The sequence below is a fragment of the Solanum lycopersicum genome, chromosome 7, assembly GCF_036512215.1.
Source record: "Solanum lycopersicum chromosome 7, SLM_r2.1".
Lineage (NCBI taxonomy): Eukaryota > Viridiplantae > Streptophyta > Magnoliopsida > Solanales > Solanaceae > Solanum > Solanum lycopersicum.
In genome coordinates, this window is record NC_090806.1 from 69,749,278 (window position 1) to 69,769,353 (window position 20,076).

Genomic DNA, 20,076 nt, shown 5'->3' on the forward strand with positions numbered 1-20,076 from the left:
CAAAAGAAACAATAAAAAAAATTAAAATGGGGTATGATTAAAAATAAATAAATAAAATAAAAATAAAATAAAATAAAATAAAATTTTTTATTGGCGGAAGAAAAAGTTGTTAATAAGAGATTATATAAACTTAAGTACTTTGTAACGACTGAAACCACACCACTCACAAGTCACAACTATAAAAAGATCAAAATAAATTGAAAGTACCTCAGTTACAAAAATAATTTGATGAAAAAACATGGATTATGCTCCAACTTCAGGTAATTTTTTTCTTCTTTTCTTCTATTGTCAATTTATGTTTCAAAAACATCGAATATCTCATGTGTGATTAGATTGATTGATGAGACTACATAAAAAATCAGAGTTGTTGATTTGTCTAAACACTTCATTTTCTTGTTTTCTGTGATTTAAGATTTAAATGATTTGGCAATTTTGTTTTTTTTCTTTCTTTTTTTTCCTAAACCACTTCATTTTCTAGTTTTCTGCCCTAATAAATTTTGGATTGATAATTCTATATGATTTAATTTATTTTTTTAAACAAAACAACTTTTATCATCGTTAAGCGGTTCAACACTTTTTTTTTCTATTCTACCGCTAAAAAATTCCTTATAGATAATTTTGTTTGTGTTGATTGAGTATACCAAATTTTTGTGATTTGTTAACATTTTTTCTCATGAATTTACCTTTCAAATTTTTGTAATTTTCTTTTCTAATTTTCTAAACCATAATTAAAAAAATTGTTTCATCAACAATATCATCAAAAGGTGTGTCATCTTCTTCTTCTTTTTTTTTCTTTGATGAATCACGGGATTCATGTTTTCTACAGTAACATTTTATTTCTTTTATTTTATGATTATTTTTTACAAAAGAAATTATTTGTTTGTATTCTTGGGATGCTTTTGAAAGTCTTCGTTTCAGTTACTTTTTTCGTCTTTTTCTTACTAAACAAACAAAAAATATCTCATATATATATATATATATATATATATATATATATATATATATATATATATATATAATTATGTCCTTCTACTATTTTAATACTCATGTTGATTAAGTCATATATGATCCAATTAACATTTTCCTTTATCTTAAGCTCATATATATATATATATATATATATATAGCTAAAATCTTGTAAGCTTATATACACCTTTTTTTTTTGTATAAAAGGTGTAAACAACATGACCAACGTCAACACAGGGGTGGATCAGCTAGCTCGACGTCTGTTGGAAGTGCAACTCCCGATGGCGAACTTGACGAGAATCATGCGCGGTATCCTTCCAACGAACGCGAAAATCAACGATGGATCAAAAGAGTCTATGCAAAAATTAGGGAGCTACTATATCAATCGTATCACAAAAAAGGCTAAGGAACGTTGCAATATGGAGCGACGAAAGACTGTGACAGCTGAGGATATACTTTGGGCCATGATCAATATGGGCCTGACTATCCATGCTAGGCTTTTAGCCCAATACCTCAACAGGTATCATGAATATAATTCAGTGAGTTATTACAACGTGCGCAAGCCCCATCCTAATGAACCCATCCCGGGTTATCCATACCCGCATTTCCCACCAAATGTGTTGTTTTATGATCCTGTTACTGCTGCCTTGGTAACTTCTAGGTAAATATATCGCGTTAGAATGAGTTTGAAAATGAATAATAGCGTTACTGAAAGATCAATTGATTTTACTGTATCTAAAATTTATAGGGACTTTGAGATGGCCGCGGAGAATGATGGTAGTCCTTCTGAGGCTTCTACTTCAATTGTTATGCCTGCTTATCCATTTAGACAGTTGGGATAGTAGACTGATGATGTGAACAAGCAGGTGGCGTTGTGTTGTGGTATATTCCAGTATGGAAGAATAATGTTTTTGAGTATGTTTTATCGTTTGAACTCTACCTGGAGTAACAGTATGTTTGTGTTTTCAAGTTTCCTTGTTAAGAACTCTATGTTTATGTACTAATAAGCCACCTGTGTTAAGAACTTTATGTTATGTACTAGTAAGCTACCTGTGTTTTGTATAATAAATAAACGTGTGTTTATAATTTCCTTGTGTTTGTTGTATGATGCTTATAGTCTCACTTTCTTCTTCTTGCAAAAAGAATCGAGCTATGATTACTCAAGACTCTTCTTAAATGTTGTCGTACCTGTATTTGATCTGTTGTGATGCATTTAGTGACATTTTGAAGAGTCTGAACAGTCATAGCAAGCGACTAGGCAATCGTGCTTTATTTATAACCACAGAACAATAACATATCTAGTGAAGTCTCAAGTGGACGCTTCATATATAGATGCACTTTTAAAGAGAACTTGGGTTTTATGTGTGTTCTTAATCACATGAAGTAGGATATGTACTTGCACTTTATTTTTTTAAAAAAAATTATAATTGGAGTCAGTTGTTGGATCATTGCCCTTTGTAAAGATTGTGTTGTTTGATATAATCAATTACTTCATCAGCTGTCAAGTATTTCACTGATAACCCTTTTGAGATGCAGTCCCTGACATAAGAAAAAAAATTTAGCTTGTACACCATTTTTACTCTAGATTCATTTCATGTCATTCTAGCTAGTCAGATCGATGATTTTTTTACCTTAGTCCCGTTGAACTGATTCCGTTTGGTACTACTTCATCCACGACTCGGATATTCTTCTGCAATTTTACATGAGTATACCGTATGTTACATGTCTCTTCGACAATATAGAAGAGGATGGGAAGTGTGAAGCTGTCTGTGAATTTTGGCATGCTAACATTTCAATAATATTTAGTACGACTACTAGTGACGCTGTATAACAGTCGATCATCTGAAATGAGAGAACAACGGACTAGGATATGGAGTTCTAAACGAAGTTACCTTATATTCATTCAAAATTTCGTCACCAGTGATGATTTTTTCAACATCCTGGCCACTTCTTCGGATACAAACCAAGCCGAAGTCTCTACATATGGCCCTGACCTAGAAAACCAACAGATGAACATATTGCATAATTTCAGTGCAACGTGAAGGAGGTTATTACTTTACCTGCTCAGGTATCCAAACACCAGGTGTGCTGAAAGATTCTAGCAGATCAGAACCACATACCAGCGTAACCATGAGGTCATCTGAAAGAAAAATAACCAGTGTTTAGAACTTGAATGGAACTTCGTAATTTACAATAGCTTTAAAACAATTTCACTTGGATAGATAATGCAAATTTAAAATGTTAACCAACTATTCCCTCCCTTACAGATAGAATGGCATGTTCACTTTTGCACAGTTTCTTAGGGTTGCATAGCGACCAAGTAATAAGTAGTTTATTAAGTAGTAACTTACATGCACATTGATTTACGGTAAGTGGAATCTTTGAACAAGTTTTCTTTCTAGCTGCCTATTAAGGCCTTTGCTACATGGTATTCTTGAGTTCCTTTGTGTTAGGTGGACTAGTTGGTTTTCTTTGAGATAGCTGGCTGTGTTGGCCATTCTATAGATTTGTAATTCAGCACTTTGGTGATTAATGAAAAGTCTAATTACCAAGAAAAAGAAAGAATCGTTATCATAAAGAAAAAAGCTGGTTTCAGGAAGTTTGCAAGTTTCTTATTAACCATTGGCCATAAATTCCTATCAACACTATTCCAACACAGATCGACTCAAGGCAGTTGTGGATCTTACTGGTGGATGTCAAACTTCCACCACTGATAGCGCTTTTTATTCTGGAGAGAACCGTCAATGTTCGTTGATAGCTATCCTGACTTGCCTGCACAAATAATACAAGAAAAATCATTGTCCATTGGCAGGATTAAGGAAAGTTAGTTTATCACAGACTGCAGCAGTGGTGTAAATACATCGATTATAAAACTAGACCTTATTACTCACACTAAAAAGGGAGGTTTTGGGGATATTTTTTTCTGGAGGGGAGGAGGAGGAGAAAGAGATAAGTAGTTAGAGAGAGACCTCCCAGGGATCCGTCATAACAAATTCTGAGCTTTTACAGGCTAACTGGCACATTGCAACACGATGCTCAGCAGATATAAGATTCTGCAAAAACAAGGAGCAAATAAATTAGGAAGGATCATTTTTTGCGTGTCAGTAACATTGACACAAGATATAAAGCATGTTCAATTTCTTTTAATAATATATATTTGACCAGTATAAATGCTAAAGAAACTAAGAAACAAAACATCATGACTAAGAACAGGATGCACTAGTATAAAGAAATTTCAGGTCCCAGACCAGAAACAACATAGACTAAGATTCATAATCCAAAATGAGATGGATCAGAAGAAAGTGATTATATAGTAAAGCTAGTAGTACATGTTTTCTTTTAATTACTTCCAATTACTCATTTTTAGCAGCTTCACTGCTGGAGATATGCTAAATACCTTCTTCTTATATGCATCATTTACAGGTGACATGTAACCTCCAATCACACAAATTCCTTCTGAAGTCAATGCATCTCTTGCCAACTCTGAATTAATATCACCAAAAGTTTAGCAACACCCGATAAACAGATTAAATAAACTTCATATTCTAACAACATATTAACTCTGAGCAGCTTATGTGCTGGAGGACTTAAGACTATATATGGTTTGCTGCTTTCATCTAAATAGAAGAAAAATATGGAAGATTCTTCTCGTTGGCACACACGCAAATACACCTGCTTCAGTCCCACAACCCTCCCTCCCTCCCCTAATAGAGAATAAAGGGATAAAAAGAAGAAAAAAGCTCAGCGGGGAAACATAGTAGAGGTTAGATAGTACTTACCAAAACAGCGCAAGTGCATATAAGTTGGAGGATTGAAACTTCCTGTTGATACAAGAACTGCATATGTCCTTTTCCTAGTAAGAAAGAGAGAGTTAGCAAGTATCTACAGCAGGGATAGAATCAGAGGAAGAAGGGTAAAAAATAAATAATATAATAAAATCCATAATAAAGCTAACTACGTTGGCAAGTATGTATATTCAGGTCTTGCTTTTTTTCACTTTTTTATTTATGCCTTACAATATACCATGGAAGTATTACAACACTACTTCAGTTGTGAGAGTCTCCACATTGGAAAGTAGACTTGGAAACCACTCAACTTCACTTCCTTGTAATAATCTTGTCCATTATGGTGATTGACCTATACCCCTTCCCAACATAAATAACAAAACATTTCTTTAAAAAAAAAAGGGTGATAACTAACATTTCGGAAGCTTAATATCAGTTCCTGTCATAAACAAGCACAATTCATGACAATTGTGAATTGGCAGCTCTGGAGAACGAAAGGTAAATGGGCATTATAAAACAAGTGAGCCAACATTGAAACTATGACATGACAATACAAGCCGTTAAATCACACACTCAAAACTACAGTAGAAAGGCTAGTCCAAGATCACATACTAAACTTACCTCTTTTCAGGACTTAGTTGCCCCTCCATTTGTTTTATTAAATCCAAAGACAACTTATCCAACGGTAAAGCAATGTCGGTCTTACCTACAAATTTAAACAGATTGGTTAGCAAGAAAACAACTGGAGAGCAGAATCAACAACCAAAAATACTGACTCACATCTGCTAGTCACAGCGCACACTTTACAGCAACAACAACAAACATACCCAATGTAGTCCCATAAAGTGAGGTCTGGAAAGGGTATATCTACGCAAACCTTACCCTTACCTTGGATGTAAAAAAAATTGTTCCAATAGATCATCGGCTCATGGAGAAACAGTCCAAAGTACTCCAGGAAAAAAAAAAGGTAACGGAAGTGAAAGCATAATAAAACAAGAAACTATGAGGAACAACACTATGACTACTAGTATGAGTGGATAGCAAGACAAAGCAGTACTATTTTATGAATATTGATGGCTTAAATTAAATCACTGCCTATAACATGGTCGATAAAAGTAAAAGAACAATCTTTTTACATGAATATCACCATTCTATCCGTTATAATTTCTTAATTCGCACAGTTTTTAACCAAACAAAAACTCAAAACTGGAAACGTCAATCAATTTAAGGAGAATAATTATAGACAAGCAAATTGAGTACTTACTAGACATGTTGCTGGTGAAGAGTATTTTCCACGGAGATCTGCTTCGGAGGATATAATAACCACGTCGAATATGGCCTGCGTGTAAAATAGGCTGGGAATTTTCTTGTTGTTCCGCCGGTCGCCGGTCGCCGGTCAGCAGTTGAGACGTGGAGAAGCGACGGCGAATGGGACTAAAATAAAAGAGAATATTAGAAAGGATAAATTGGTCTAACTGTAATTACTCTTCCGTCCGAATTCAGGTAACAATTTTTGCATTTTGAGATTTTATAAGTCTAATTTAAATCGTAATTTTTTTATGTTTTTTAATTATTTTAAATTGTCAAATATTATGACTTATTATATTTTTTAGATAGTTTATAAATGATTATATAAAATTTCATTAAAGAAAAATAAAACATAAATTTTCAATTAAACTTAAATAGTGTAATTTTTGAAAAATAAAAAATATCAAACTTGAATATTTTCTCCTTTCTTGTTTTACGAAAATAATAACATTGGTAATAATGTAGTCTCACAAATGGCATTAATCAAAAATAAAATAATTTTAAAATTTAAGACTTGAAGGGGTAAAAAGTGGATTTCATAAATTATAAGTACAAATTTCAAGAATCAACAACAATGATATACTATTTAAGATTAAATTTAAATAAAATGTAAGTTTGTTTATTCTCCATAATTTAGAGGTAAATTTGTAACATATCACTAACTATATACAAACTATATACAATATATATATATATATATATATATATATATATATATATATATATATATATATATATATATATTACGTAGAATGAACTTACAAATCAAATTATGAACATGTCTTATAAATTTAATTAAATAGAAGGTTTATAAGTCGATATTGACATATTAGACTTTATAAATCACTATCATTAAATATAATATTAAAAATTAACTTTAAATAAGTAAAACTCAATAAATACAATTTACAAAACAAAATAATAAATGCTATTTTATAACTAGTTTTAGTAGCACGACTTATAGATTATATTGAAAATTGAGATATACAATTCATATATTGCATTTAAAACGTGCTTTAGAAAAGAAACAATTAAATAATATAATTTTAAATGTGTAATTTATAAATACAACTTATATTCACATTTTATGCATTTGATAAATAATAGTTGAGAAGTATAACTTATCGATCACAAATTACTAAATGCTACTTATATTTTTTTCCTTTCTCCAAACACAAATCTAAAACATATTTTCATATATTTGCTACTAAACATAATATTAAACTTGAAATTTTATTCATTTGAAGGTACCACAATATAAACCTAGACATATTTTTCACATTTAACCAATAAAAAAAAGATAATTACTTCAAAATTAAAATATGTTTAAATTATGTATTTAAAATAAAATTTAATCGTATCACATAAACTAATACTAATATTTCACCCTTAATATCATCAACTAAATCATACGTTCAAACAAAAACTCAATTCCATATTAAATTGATTTTAAATAAAAGTATCAGCAAGCCTAGAAAAAATATTTCTTAGGAAATTTGAGCAAACGTCGTCGTTTTGGGTCAAAAAATTTGAAAATGCCTAAATCCCCGCTCAAGCCAAATTGATCTCTGCCATTCCTCTTCCTCAACGTTCACAATCCCTACACTCCCCTTCCTCCTCCTCCTCGTGCAGATGCAGAGTCACCGGACGGCGTAGATACGACGGAGATACGGCGTCGTTTTGATTGAAATGTCGACGGTTGAGGATCTGTTCGTAGAAATCTTCGAGAGAAAGCATAACATCATCGAACTAGTTAAGCAACATACTGACCGGTATAGTCAACACCTCGCTACTAAATTTAAAATCCAAGGAATTAATCCTCCTCCATGGCTCTTCAATTCTCAGCAGTCGTCAAATCCCAAAGGTAATTACTCATTTCAAGCTTTTGCTTTGTTATTATCGCCAATTTCTGTTGTTCCAAGTGTTCTAGGGTTCCGGTCTTACGTTAGGTGAATGCAATTGTAGGATGCAGGTCAAATACACAGTTAAATATTTCTTAAAAATATGCTTAGTGTGTGCAGTGGTACTCAGCACCCGCTGAATGTGACTGATAGAGGAAAACTAGTTTTTTTGGGGGGGATGATTGTGATGTCTGAGCCAGCTTTTGTGCGCCTCGACTGATTCCACAGGATACTCGTCATCTGGTATCAGCAACAAATATTAGGTAACTCTGTCCACTAAGACTAGGACATATGAGAAGAAAATCACCTTGTAATTTTGTGAACTAGAGACTTCATTAGCCACTAGGTCATACCATTGCGTGTAGGAAAAATTCCTTGTTTATATACATCCGCATTCTCATTTATCTGTCAAAAGTCAAAATTTTGAAGTTCGAACAGCAGAGAGTTGATTTTCATGTTTATTCACTCTTCTCCTTTTTCAAGTGTCTGATACGGGTAAATGTGCTTGTTTATATACTCTTTGTCATCTGTTTGGTTTTCAAATTCATCTTTTATCCGAAACGTGTCTCCTTTTTCCTCAGTAAATTTAAGTTTGAAGTTTTCAATTGCCATTTTCTATGCTTCAATAGTTTCATGTTCTGTTTTGTTGAACAAGCGCTTAAATGATATCCCTCTCTTTTTTTTTTTGCCAGAGCTGAACAAAGAGCAGCTGATTTCTGTAAACATCCCACGGCCACCTACCGTGCGCCAAGCTAGTGCTCGTTGCTCATTGATCAAGAGGCCAGTTGTCAGAGATGACAATGAAGAAATGTCTCAGGGGGGATTCTTGGAGGTTCCTGTTACCAACAAAAGTTTTCATCCTGAAGATGGGTCTGCTAATACAGCTGTAAATCCTGATAATAACCAGGAATGTTCTCTGGATACTGTTCCTGAGCCTGATGTAAGTGTTAACTCTCCCCTAGATCAGACAGATGCAATAGTCCTGAACAATTTTAATGATTTAGACTTGTCGCTAGCTAGAATTCAGAGGTCTAAGTCTAGACAAAAGGCTCTTCAGCTTCGAAATAGTGCACAAACGGAAGCAAAGGACTACTCCAGTCGGCAGAAAAAATGTGTTATTACTCCTATAGGGATTGGCCTTTCTACTTCTGAACAAGTTGATCACAATAATGTGTCACAAAAATTGTCTGAACCTTGTGTAGTTAGTAGTAGTAATGGTGGATTTAGGGAATCAGCTGAAAGAACTCATGAAGAAGAAAGAGAGATCAATGTACATATGGGTGAATATTCAAAACATAAAGCATCTACCAAGTGTCTTGAGGGTGTGAATCATCATGTGGAAGTAGATAGCTTGACTGATGTTGCCGAGAAGAGTCATACAACAGAAGTAGATAACTCTTTTGCTACAGCTCAGAAAGGTCATTCAACACACAAACACAGTTGCAATTTTGCTGCCACAGGTACCAGTTTGTCTGCTTCTCAACTAAATGAATTTTCAGACAACCAGCTAGAATCTTTTCCTGCTGTTACTGAAGTCAGCAAGTTAATGGAATTTGTAGAAGTACACCAGCATGAGGGGATTGAAGTAAATAGAGTCACGAGGTCCAGAAGTGATTACAAACAACTAAACTGTATAAATGATTCTCTTAAAGTGGATGGTTCTGCTGATGTAGTTCAGAAAGATGAACAGACTCAAGCACGCTCTGCAGGTTGTGTGTCAGGTAGGTCATTGGAAGTGGCTGATACATCTAATATTCACAAACCAACAGTCAAAAGCCACCAAGAGACTAAGAAGAAGAATGGTAGTTATTGTGGTAGAATCACAAGATCCAGGAGTATGGCCCCAAAATTGCCTTGTCCAGGTGATGATTCACATGCCACTATATCCACATTTTCAGATAGGGTGAGCACTGATGTTTTTGCCCCAGCAATTGGTGGATCATCGGCAGTTTTATTTACCAATCTTGATTCTTTGAAATCAGCTGAACCTTCTCTAATATTGTATCATAAAAGCCCAAAGACACAAAGTAACATGGACAGTGAAGTCATAGCAGAGCCTATTGATACTTCCACTGTTGCTGGTTCTGGTGGTGAGGGTTCCATGTCTGCTAATTCAGAGAAGTCTTTGCATGAAAATTACGACACTCATTGTCCAACTGGCAGCAAATCAGTCGCTCTATCCTCTGATAACAATGAGACTCATAATAAGCAAGGTAGCACTGAAGCTGTGATGGAAGGATCTATTACTTGTAGGTCTAGAACTGGCAATTCTAAACCAAAAGTGGGAGTGGAACATCTGGTTGCCAATCCTCCACATGATTGTTTTATGCCCATAAAACCAAAGCAACTCGACTTCGATGACAAAGAAGAGTGTAACATGAAGATGTCCTTTACTCCTAACTTTGAGGAGAAGAGCACAAAATCAACAGATGTAATTTCCAATACCTCACCAGAACCAACCTCAGAAAAGAAGATATCTGGTAGTCCTGTAGATAACAGAATCTCTAGGGAACAGTTAACACTTGAGCGAGAAATTTCAAATAAGTGTAGCGAAGTTCCAGGGAGTTCATTTTCTACGACAATCAGAGAGCCTGCCGGTACCGTAATGAATGGGTGCGCCTTGGATATGGATGAGCATCGTGCATCAAGGGATACTATATACGAGTCAAGGGGCGTACAATGTTCACGGCAATCTTCTTATCTGCATGATGATGAGACACTGTCAAATGATGTTGGTCATCAGGATGCAGACACTAACATTGAACTCAATCTGAAGGAATCATATAATTCAATGGTAGATAACGTTGAAGTGGTATGTTACACACATTTGTTTGTCTTACATGCATCCTCTTTTGGTGACACTATAAAACTGTGTGGCAAAGTTATATGTTCCTAATATCTATTATGTCTTCATTTTTACACTTCACTATCTATTTTTAGGATATCTTGGAGTGTATTAACAGTTTTCTGGTGCATAACTGCATGAATCTCTTGATTTGACATTAAAGATCTGTAAAATAGCTTGACATATAATCTAGTGACATTTATAAAGTTTTAGGTACTCCTAAGTTCAGAACTCTATTCCGTAGGCATATATGTTTTTATGTTTTACTTTGGATGCCTGCAGATCCTGAAAAGCTTCAAATATCTGTTGTTCTTTGTAACCATGATGTCTAGGAAAATCTTCAAATATTTGATGAAGTAGCTTAAATCATTTTTCTAACAATTTGGAAGAGAATCATCTACAACCGATAAAGCCTTTAGGTGGTTGTTGTGCCAGAAAGTTTTGACAAGTTCATCTTTTCCTTGTCATCTCTTTGAAATTATGTTCAGTTATGAGCTTGTTGGATTTGCTGAATGCAAATGACATACTTAAGATTTTGAAAGAGAGTATCTATGTCATAGTGTGATCAAAATTTACACTCATGAGTCATGCCATATTTGTAGCTGGCAGATACACAGTTATACAATTCATATTTGAAATTAATAGTGGCACTACCATTATTTTTGGAATTCACAGTTTTGGGATCTCCAGTAAGTCATAGGAACTTGTTATTCTATTTCCTGGCACACCTTGGATCCTTTTCAATATTTAGCCAAGTGGAAATAGAGGGTGGATGCACCCTCTTTTGGCTGCTTCATGAAGAAGCTGTTCGAGTTTAGGACCTAATTTTCTTGCAAAGATGACCTTTCATTTCAGAAGAAAAATCACCAATGGTGCTCCTTTATTAGCAAGTTCAATCAATCTATTCCTCATATGAATTTCTTGGATCTTTGATTTAGTCTATTTTTGTTTTTAGTAGTAAACAGACAGAATGTACACAATTTTTGTGGTGCCCAGGCAGAACAATGCTCTGCTGACATGTAACTCAAGATTTAATTAGCAAGAGAAAGTTAAGCATTGTTTTCAAGTGTATTTTAGGTTGAATTTTTTCTCTATGGCTGGACAGGGAGGTAACAGTTGTGACAGGACTGCTCAATGTTTGTCTACATCTTATGTTGCCAACAACAAAATTGCTGCTACACCTCACATCTCAAGTTTGACTAAAAAGGTTACTGGAGATACCCAGGTTTGCTTGGCGAAGAACTTTGACATTGAAGATCCAATTTCCATTTCCCCAGATGCAAAGAAACGGTCTTGCACGCCAAATGATCCAAATTTGTCCAGTTTCAATGGTGAAGAGAGTTATAGAGATGTATGTGTCAAGTTTGATATGGACAGGGATTCCCTACCATCTGGACAGAAAGATGATGAGAATCTCGATCTCTCCGTATCAAGCAAACTTGAGATTACAAGGGAGCCCTTGTTTGATGACAGATTCAGATCTGCTAAGATGGATTCATGGCCACAAGTTAAGAGGAAAAATGTTGAAGATAAGCAAACTAACTGCTTTTCTGCTTGTCCAAGCTCTCAAATGTCAAAGTTTTATCAGGCACACGTGGATACTGTAAGCTTAAATTTCAACACAAGTCAAGAAAAAACAGACAATGTTGTGGAACATACACCTTTCAGAACCAAGAGTTCTAGTGTTAGTATATCCGAGAAGAAAAATTGTCATTTGAAAGAAGGAAGTGGTTCATCGCCGAAGCTGCTAAATAAAATGGTACGTGAAGAATCACTTTGAGCATAAAATCTGCTCTCTTGCCAACAGCATTTTTTCAGAAGTAAAAGCACTTGATCGCGCTCCTATTTTGTTTAAGTTCAATCAACATATTGCTTGTATGAACTCTTTTGTGTAGTCTATATTTGTTATAAGTAGTACACATTCAGAACGTACACAACGTTGCTGGTAATCAAGCAGAACAATGTTATGCTGACATGTAACTCAACTTTTGCTTACCGATTGAGAGTTACACATTACTTATCTAACATTATAACTTTTTCCCCCATGGCTGGACAGGGAGGTAAAAGTTGTGACAGGAATACGCAGTGTCTACCTGCCTCATATGCTGTCAACACTAAAACTGCTGCTACACATCACATCTCAACTTCGACTGGCGATTCCCAGGATTGTTTGGTGAAGGAACTTGAACTTGAAGATCTGACTTCCATTACCCCAGATGGAAAGAGACAGCCTAGCATGCCAAATGATCGAAATTTATCTTGTTTGGATGGTGAAAATACTCATGGAGATGCATGTGGTAAGCACAATACGGATAGGCATTCCCATCAGAAAGAGGATGACATGCTTACGTGGAGTCCACAACAATCTGGATCCAATGATGAAGATAATCTCGATCTTCCGGTATCAAGTGAAATTGCAAATGCGAGGGAGTTCTCATTGTTTGATCGACGATTGAGATCTGTTAAGCTGGATTCATGGCCCCAAGTTAAGAGGAAAAGACTTGAAGATAACCAATCTAACTGTTTTTCTGTTTGTCCAAGCTCTCAAATGTCTAAGCTTTATCAGGCACAGATGGATGCAGTAAGCTTAAACTTCAGCGCAAGTCAAGGAAAGACAGACAATGTTGTGAAAGGTAAACCTTTCCGAGCCAAGAGCTCTATTACGGGTACACCTGAGACGAAAAGTTTTCCTTTGAAAGAAGGTGTTGGTTCCTTGCGGAAGCTGCAAAACGAAATGGTACAATACTTAAAATTAATTTATTCCTTTGCATATTCAAGTTGATGCATAGATATTTTTGTGTACACAAGTAGACTTCATTGGTGTACACAATAATTTAAGACAAGGTTTAGGGTGTGTAGGAATTTCCTGTTGCAATTCTCTTTTACCATTTGTTTATCTGGGAAACATTTTTCTTTTTTGCAAGTTCCATTTCACACTACAAATGGAACTATTGCAAAAATATGTACGTTACCATATCCTCTGAAAATAGCTATCCTTGTTGTTATTGGTTTGTTTTTGGCAATTGTGACCCCTTGGGCAAATTAATGACTGCATGGATGTAAAATTCTGCCTGTCATGGAAGTCCATTTGGCAAACTAATGTGTTTAGGTTGTGTGATGACTCAAATTTTCTTCAATTCTGATTTGATCTTTTTGAGAGAAGTTGTTAAGTCTGAGCCACTGCCAGGGTCATTAACCGTATCACAGCTTGTATTATGTATCGAAGACACCCTCTTATCACACCTTGTATTATGAATAAAAGACACTCTTTCTATGCTGAAAAGAGAAGAGGAAAAAGGAAGTCTCATCTTTTCTTAAAACAATATTTTCATCATTTAACTTAATGACTCAAGCTGGTTAACTTCATTTATGACATAATTTCTGACATGTCACTTATCTGTAGGATGCGATATGTTATGAAAAGCGAAATAACAGCACCGAGTCTGCTTCCTCTTCTGTTGACAAACTGTTACGAGTATCCCATGTCTCAAGTTTGTTTCAAAAGTCAGCTGAAAAGGAACTGGAAACAGGAGAGGAACATGAACTCCTTTCCAATGCTGAGAATTTCTCGGATGAACACGATATTCCAGCCTCACTGCACCTTGAAAAGAATGTTGAGTTGGATCATTCTGAAAACCTGACTTGTTTGGAGAGAAAATCTCATATTGGAGAACATAACTTATATTCCCAATCTTTTATTTGCTCTTCTCCACTAAATAGAGACTTGGATATCGTTGATGCTGATCAATCTAAGCCCGTGCTTGAGGGTTTCATTATAGATGCCTCAACATCAGGTGGAGAATTAGATATTACGCAGCTAGAGATCAACTATGAGACGACAATTCAGCGTGCGAGCATTCTGGAGCAGATCTGCAAATCAGCAAGTGCACGTACACCTTTATCTCATTTCACATCTTCTTTTGGGTTTGACCGTGCTCAAAATCTATATCAATCTTTACCTAATGGGCTTCTTGAGCATCTGGATCTGAGCACCTTCTTGTCGGAGGAGGATGTCAACAAACAGGTTAGGGCAAGTGATAGCTGCATAGATGAAGCGAAAGATTCTAAACTGAAGATACCTTGTTCTGATTATCAACCTTCTTACGGATGTCAATTTGGAGGGAGGTCAGGAAATCAATACCAGTCTCCTGTTGGAAAGTTTTGGGAAAGGATCTCGTCACATTCTAGCAGTTCAGAGAAGGGTTTGAACTTAAACCCAGAGCTCATGTGTTTCCCAATTGAGGAGGATCCCAATAGTAGTGAGGAGAATGAGACTGCAGATATGGCAGGTAAAATCCGTGATGAATTGGATTCAACAGTAGTGAAAAGTCATGTCAACAGACTACCACTTGCATCAATATCTAACTCATGTCTTAATCCCCCTGCTTCAGTCTCTGCGGCTGAGAGGTCTCATGCAAGGGGAAGTTTGGATTCTGTCAATACAGATGTTAGCTGCAGTGGGCATCATAATAAAGCCAAGAGAAAGCTTGGAAGTAGCTTCAGAAATATGAGTGCTGCAAAGGTAAAACAGACTTCTTTGATGGGTACGAAAGGAATTAAACAAGGTAAGGAATCCCTTAGGAGGTCTAGTAGGCCAAAACTATCAGCCAAATCCAGTTTCAAGAGAGAGAGACAGAATCTTTCAGAAAAAGGGCCAAGTCATAACAACATTGTCACAAATGTGACTTCATTTATACCACTAGTCCAACAGAAACAAGCAGCTGCTGTATGTACAGGTAAATTTTCCTTCTTTTCTTTTACAGAAAAATTTGGAACTATTTTCATTATAAAAAAGGTGAAAAGATAAAAGAAGATTTGTAACAATATTGATGCTCTTTAGTGGCAGGACTGCTTGTTAGTATCAAACGTTATCCGTCTTGGTTGAACTTAGAAGAGTAGGATATAGATACAAGTAAATTAATTTCTGTTACTTGGTATTTACACAATTAATTTTGGTGGTGTTTGCATCGATAAATTTGAACTCCCTCGACGTTGATTTTGGAGGTTAGAAACTTATCGCTCCCCCCAACTTAAAAAGTCCGGTGTATTAGCTAATTGGCCTTCGGTGGTCATTGTAGCATCTCCAGTGTTCTTCTATAGAGTATCATGCTTCTACTATGCTTTGAGCATGTTATACCTGAGCTTTGAGATTTTGAAGAGTATTCAACACCAATATCAAATTATCCTTTTATTATGCAATAATAGCACCTACATTATTCTGCTAAGTGAATAACATGTTACTTTAAATCTCTCAGAATTTCCACACTTTGTTCAGCTGCTTATTTTGGTTGTGCTGTGCTGATTACTATGCTGAAGATAAAAACAACCTTTACTTGAGTGAAAATGTTTAATGTTGTTTGTATTCTTACTGGAACATAAATGAGGATTGAAAAACTAGAAAATGCTTTACTTCTCTGAGTCAATGCGGACCTAGCGCAAGTACAATGGAAGAAAAAGCTCTAAATAGGTGGCAACATATAGCTGGAATTAAGTTTTAGTCATGATAATATGTTTACTTTAAGTCCAATGTTTTCTAGGAGATGCTGATTCCTATTAGAAATGTATATGCTAGCTATAGCCAGTAGAAAATAAGAGAAAATTTAGTGCTTTTTATTTTTATCTTGATAATATTGGATTGAGACGAGTTTAAATGGAGCGACATGAAAATTCATATACTTTGGCCCAAGCGGCCCCAACTTGCCTGCAGCTGAGGCATAGTTGTTTTCTTTCATAGAATTGGATTCCCTTGTGATGATCTGTTGCAAGCAAAAGAAAATTCAATCTTGAAGGTTCAACATGTTATTTCCCACCCAGCTTTGCTTATTCTGATCAGTAAAACAAACTTCTCCCACCTAGTTTTTCTCCTGAATGCTAGTTCTGATTATGCAAAATGAAGCTTGTGCATGATCAAGGCTGCCTTTTGACTGTTACTGGTGTAATTTTCTGTTTGTTCACAGGAAAGAGAGATGTAAAAGTAAAGGCTCTGGAAGCTGCTGAAGCTGCAAAACGCCTGGAAGAGAAAAAAGAGAATGAGCGTAAGATGAGGAAGGAAGCAATGAAGCACGAGCGGGCACGGTTAGAGCAAGAAAATTCAAAACAATTGGAAAATCACAAGAAAAAGAAGGAAGAGGAAAAGAAGAAAAAGGAAGCTGATGCAATAGCAAGGAAAAGGCTGAGGGAAGAAGAAGAAAAAAATGAGAGGGAAAGGAAAAGAAAGCGAGTAGAAGAAGCACGCCGACAGCAGAGAGAGCAGGACGATAAAATTCATGCTAAAAGAGCGGAGAAAGATAAAGGACTTCCCACGAATGTACGCAACTTTCTTCTCACTAAGGATTCTCCCTTTTCTGCTTCTGTTTTACCTTACTGGTAACTAATTACTGATTACTTTTTCTGTAGGATGAAAAGACGATGGCTAAAAAGAAATGTAATAATGATGTTGATATGTCCCAAAAAGAAAAGGAAAGAGTTGGAAAGATCTTCAAGAAGCAAGAGAGTGAACCGAAGCCCACTGAGACTTCGAGAAATGATTCATTTCAAGCAACACCATCACCAGGAAGATGTCACATTGTTGATAACTTTACTGATCATGAAAAGGTGATGCATCCACATAGAAAAGTCATAATTGATACGTGAACAACATCTAGGTTCATTATAGGTTCTGATTGTCCACAACCTACACTAGCTTTTCCCACATCACCAATAAATTATTAACCTCCCTCCAAGAAAAATATTATGATTGACAGCGATCTATATAGGGAGTAGACTATGTAAGCTTTTTCCCTGTTTGCATAGACTAGTTTACGATTTGAGTTCCAATCTTAGCATAACAGTTCCTGCAGAAACATCTACAATCAGTTCACTGTGCTTAATAACGTCTCCTGTAATAGCAGTATAACTACTACACAATGAAAACATCCATTAGTTTTTCGTTTTCTGTTCAAATGTTCATGGTAGAGTTTTGCTTTCAGTCCTCATACTGGCATGTATTTTAATTATTGAACAGGCTGACAGTGAGCGTGGTACCAAGAAAAGCCGAGAGAAATCATATGAGATCTCACCTTATCAGTGCTCTGATGATGAAGAGGATGAGGATGTAGATCTACCCATCCGAAAATTTATTCCCTCGTGGGCCAGGTGATCAAATCTATTCTTTATAGCACCTGAAGCATTAAATTTTCAGGCACGCCCTTCATCATGTGTAGTTTATAAGACAAAAAAGTAAAGAAAATTCACCTTAACATATTTTAGCTTGTAATACTGCTAACATTTCTTTCAACTAAAATTGGATGTTTCTGCAGTAAACTCAATGTGGCTAATGTCCTACCTCTGCAGCAAGGAATTGACCCTGACTCCATATTTCCCCCCAATAGTTTTTGCAGTATGGATGAAGGTATCTGTTTCCGCCTTTTATTTAACTGCTAATGGAGCTTTTTTGATTGCTTTCTGAATTAGAAACTCTTTCTTTGTAGTACTTGTGCCTAGGATGGTTCAGCAGAGACCTGCGCCCATCTGATTGATTTTTTATCCACTTCAAAAAACTTGTTTATACAAGGGTAGTGCTTCTGCTCGAAGACAAGGTTGTCTCTTCTTTCCCATATTAACTTGTCATTTATAGTTTCTTGTCTATGCTTGTCACAACCATATGCTAGAAATCTATTCTGCTTGGACTCTTCAAAAATGCGGCCGAGTGCATGTTGGATCCTTCTAATGTAGTGCATTGTTTGAGGATCCAACAACATTTTTGGAGAGTCTGGAGCAGCGTAGATTAGATTTGACTTCTGTTGTGTATTTGGATAAATTTCCTTGTTCCGCCTCCCATACACTTTTTACGTTACCTTCATCATGGATCTCCTATAAACGAAATTAAACTTTATATTGTTTTTTGGCAGGGCTTTTGTGTTACATTAATTGTACATATAGAAAGGTGATATTTGCTGTGCAGCCTCAGCCAAGCCTGTCTTAATGGCTGTGCATGCTGTCGTTTTCATTCCCTTTCGACATGTTCTCACTTCCAATATCAGCGATTCAAAAACCTTTCTAATGTACATACGCTTGAACCTTGATGATTAGAATACAGAACTACAGTCATTAATACTATATGGCTGTCATTTGTAAGATTTAAATAATTTTTTTGACTTATATGGTTGAAGAGAGGAGGCAAACACATGTTGTTATGAATGCAAATGGCTAAGAGAGTGGTAGAGGTATAGGGCTTAGCCTTATAGAGTGTTCTTACTTCGTCTTTCCCGACATTTGTTGCAACGTCTCTAGTAGCATGTTTTTACTTCGTCTTTCCCTTAATAAGTCGTCAAATTTGTTGTTTTTTGATCTCCAATTGCTTTTGGGAAGATGAAATAGAATTTCAAGTGATTGTCACTCCTTGTTGATAGTTAGTTCCAATATTTGGCACTTTTCATACTTCTTGAACTGAAGAAGATAGAAAATTAAGTGTAGACGATTATGACCATGTAAATTTCATTTATTTTTTTTTTTAAATAGAATGGGGTTTCGATTCTATTGGATTAATTAACATATTACGGAGAAATTTAATTTTGAATTTAAATTTTCTTATTATGATTAGATTCTGCTAGTAAGAAAGCTATTTTCGAACAAGATTCCATAAATTCACGTGTGCCTAACTAAATTAATTAATAAGGAAGGAAGCACACTGGGTTGAACTTCCAAGAACTTTTGTTCTGCCTATTTAGTTTTTGCACAATTCAAATATGTATTTTTATTATTCATTCCACGTGATGAACTCATCATTTATAAGATTATTGAATTAAACCTCAACGGCTCTATGGGTCTATTATTACTATAGACTTTATATATTATATAGATTTAATAAAGTGGAAAGTTGATTCAATAATCACATTGTATTCAGTGTCATTGTTGATTATCGAGGCCATTGCTCTATTTGGAGATACTCTTGACAATTTTCTTGGATGACATGACTATTGCTATTCCGTTTTCAATTTATGTGACACTTTTCGTTTTTCAAAAGTTCAATTGTTTAAATTTAATTGTGAATCTGCATATGAAATCTTTAAAAAAAATTAAATGAAATTTATATGTTCGTAAACTACTTAAAAAGTATTACAAGTCACAATAATTGATATTTCAAAATGTTTAGAAGATCTATGAAAAATTTACGGTAAAAAATTGACTTATTTGAATATCGAAATTCGAAAAGTGTCACATAAAATAAAACAGAGAGTATGTAATCGAAGTTTTTACAGTAAAATTATAAAATATTACTATTATTTTTAAT

General features: G+C 35.1%; 3 protein-coding genes across 9 annotated transcripts; 2 read left to right on the top strand and 1 right to left on the bottom strand.

The window, feature by feature from the left end:
* The first annotated feature begins 191 nt into the window (after nucleotides 1-191).
* Nucleotides 192-2,052, top strand: LOC138337060 (nuclear transcription factor Y subunit B-6-like). Of its 2 annotated transcripts, none has more exons than XM_069287170.1 (3): nucleotides 192-260; nucleotides 1,174-1,627; nucleotides 1,715-2,052. In XM_069287170.1, exons 1-3 carry the CDS (start codon nucleotides 239-241, stop codon nucleotides 1,806-1,808), a joined length of 570 nt encoding a protein of 189 aa, XP_069143271.1. In that variant the 5' UTR covers nucleotides 192-238; the 3' UTR covers nucleotides 1,809-2,052. The 2 variants fall into 2 exon arrangements, with proteins under 2 accessions (XP_069143271.1, XP_069143272.1); XM_069287171.1 differs by having other exon boundaries at nucleotides 1,174-1,486.
* A 211-nt stretch (nucleotides 2,053-2,263) lies between these two features.
* LOC101254613 (nicotinamide/nicotinic acid mononucleotide adenylyltransferase) lies at nucleotides 2,264-6,252 on the bottom strand. Of its 2 annotated transcripts, none has more exons than XM_010325953.4 (10): nucleotides 6,016-6,252; nucleotides 5,373-5,457; nucleotides 4,746-4,819; nucleotides 4,364-4,449; nucleotides 3,936-4,019; nucleotides 3,654-3,738; nucleotides 3,027-3,106; nucleotides 2,859-2,960; nucleotides 2,598-2,656; nucleotides 2,264-2,505 (listed from the first exon to the last, which is right to left on the bottom strand). In XM_010325953.4, the coding sequence occupies exons 1-10, from the start codon at nucleotides 6,020-6,022 to the stop codon at nucleotides 2,412-2,414; spliced, it is 756 nt and encodes a 251-aa protein (XP_010324255.1). In that variant the 5' UTR covers nucleotides 6,023-6,252; the 3' UTR covers nucleotides 2,264-2,411. The 2 variants fall into 2 exon arrangements, with proteins under 2 accessions (XP_010324255.1, XP_025887966.1); XM_026032181.2 differs by having other exon boundaries at nucleotides 4,746-4,813; nucleotides 6,016-6,241.
* A 1,316-nt stretch (nucleotides 6,253-7,568) lies between these two features.
* On the top strand, nucleotides 7,569-18,983 carry LOC104648544 (uncharacterized). Of its 5 annotated transcripts, XM_069287172.1 has the most exons (13): nucleotides 7,574-7,923; nucleotides 8,653-9,420; nucleotides 9,520-10,772; nucleotides 11,911-12,564; nucleotides 12,862-13,542; nucleotides 14,209-15,094; nucleotides 15,197-15,541; nucleotides 16,763-17,112; nucleotides 17,202-17,399; nucleotides 17,809-17,939; nucleotides 18,104-18,195; nucleotides 18,275-18,382; nucleotides 18,695-18,983. In XM_069287172.1, the coding sequence occupies exons 1-12, from the start codon at nucleotides 7,749-7,751 to the stop codon at nucleotides 18,316-18,318; spliced, it is 5,577 nt and encodes a 1,858-aa protein (XP_069143273.1). In that variant the 5' UTR covers nucleotides 7,574-7,748; the 3' UTR covers nucleotides 18,319-18,382; nucleotides 18,695-18,983. The 5 variants fall into 5 exon arrangements, with proteins under 5 accessions (XP_010324254.1, XP_010324251.1, XP_069143273.1 ...); XM_010325952.4 differs by having other exon boundaries at nucleotides 7,569-7,923; nucleotides 8,653-10,772; XM_010325951.4 differs by having other exon boundaries at nucleotides 14,209-15,541.
* Nucleotides 18,984-20,076: the final 1,093 nt, after the last annotated feature.

Bases quoted from the DNA above. Each gene is read 5' to 3' on its own strand.
- LOC104648544 (XM_010325949.4), top strand. From the start codon at position 7,749: ATGTCGACGGTTGAGGATCTGTTCGTAGAAATCTTCGAGAGAAAGCAT. The intron at 7,924-8,652 runs GTAATTACTCAT...TTTTTTTGCCAG, and splicing joins GCAGTCGTCAAATCCCAAAG to AGCTGAACAAAGAGCAGCTG. The intron at 10,773-11,910 runs GTATGTTACACA...ATGGCTGGACAG, and splicing joins TGGTAGATAACGTTGAAGTG to GGAGGTAACAGTTGTGACAG.
- LOC138337060 (XM_069287170.1), top strand. From the start codon at position 239: ATGGATTATGCTCCAACTTCAG. The intron at 261-1,173 runs GTAATTTTTTTC...TTTGTATAAAAG, and splicing joins GGATTATGCTCCAACTTCAG to GTGTAAACAACATGACCAAC. The intron at 1,628-1,714 runs GTAAATATATCG...TAAAATTTATAG, and splicing joins GCTGCCTTGGTAACTTCTAG to GGACTTTGAGATGGCCGCGG.
- LOC101254613 (XM_010325953.4), bottom strand. The intron at 4,450-4,745 runs GTAAGTACTATC...ATATTAATTCAG, and splicing joins TATGCACTTGCGCTGTTTTG to AGTTGGCAAGAGATGCATTG. The intron at 2,657-2,858 runs GTAACTTCGTTT...GTAAAATTGCAG, and splicing joins AAATTTTGAATGAATATAAG to AAGAATATCCGAGTCGTGGA.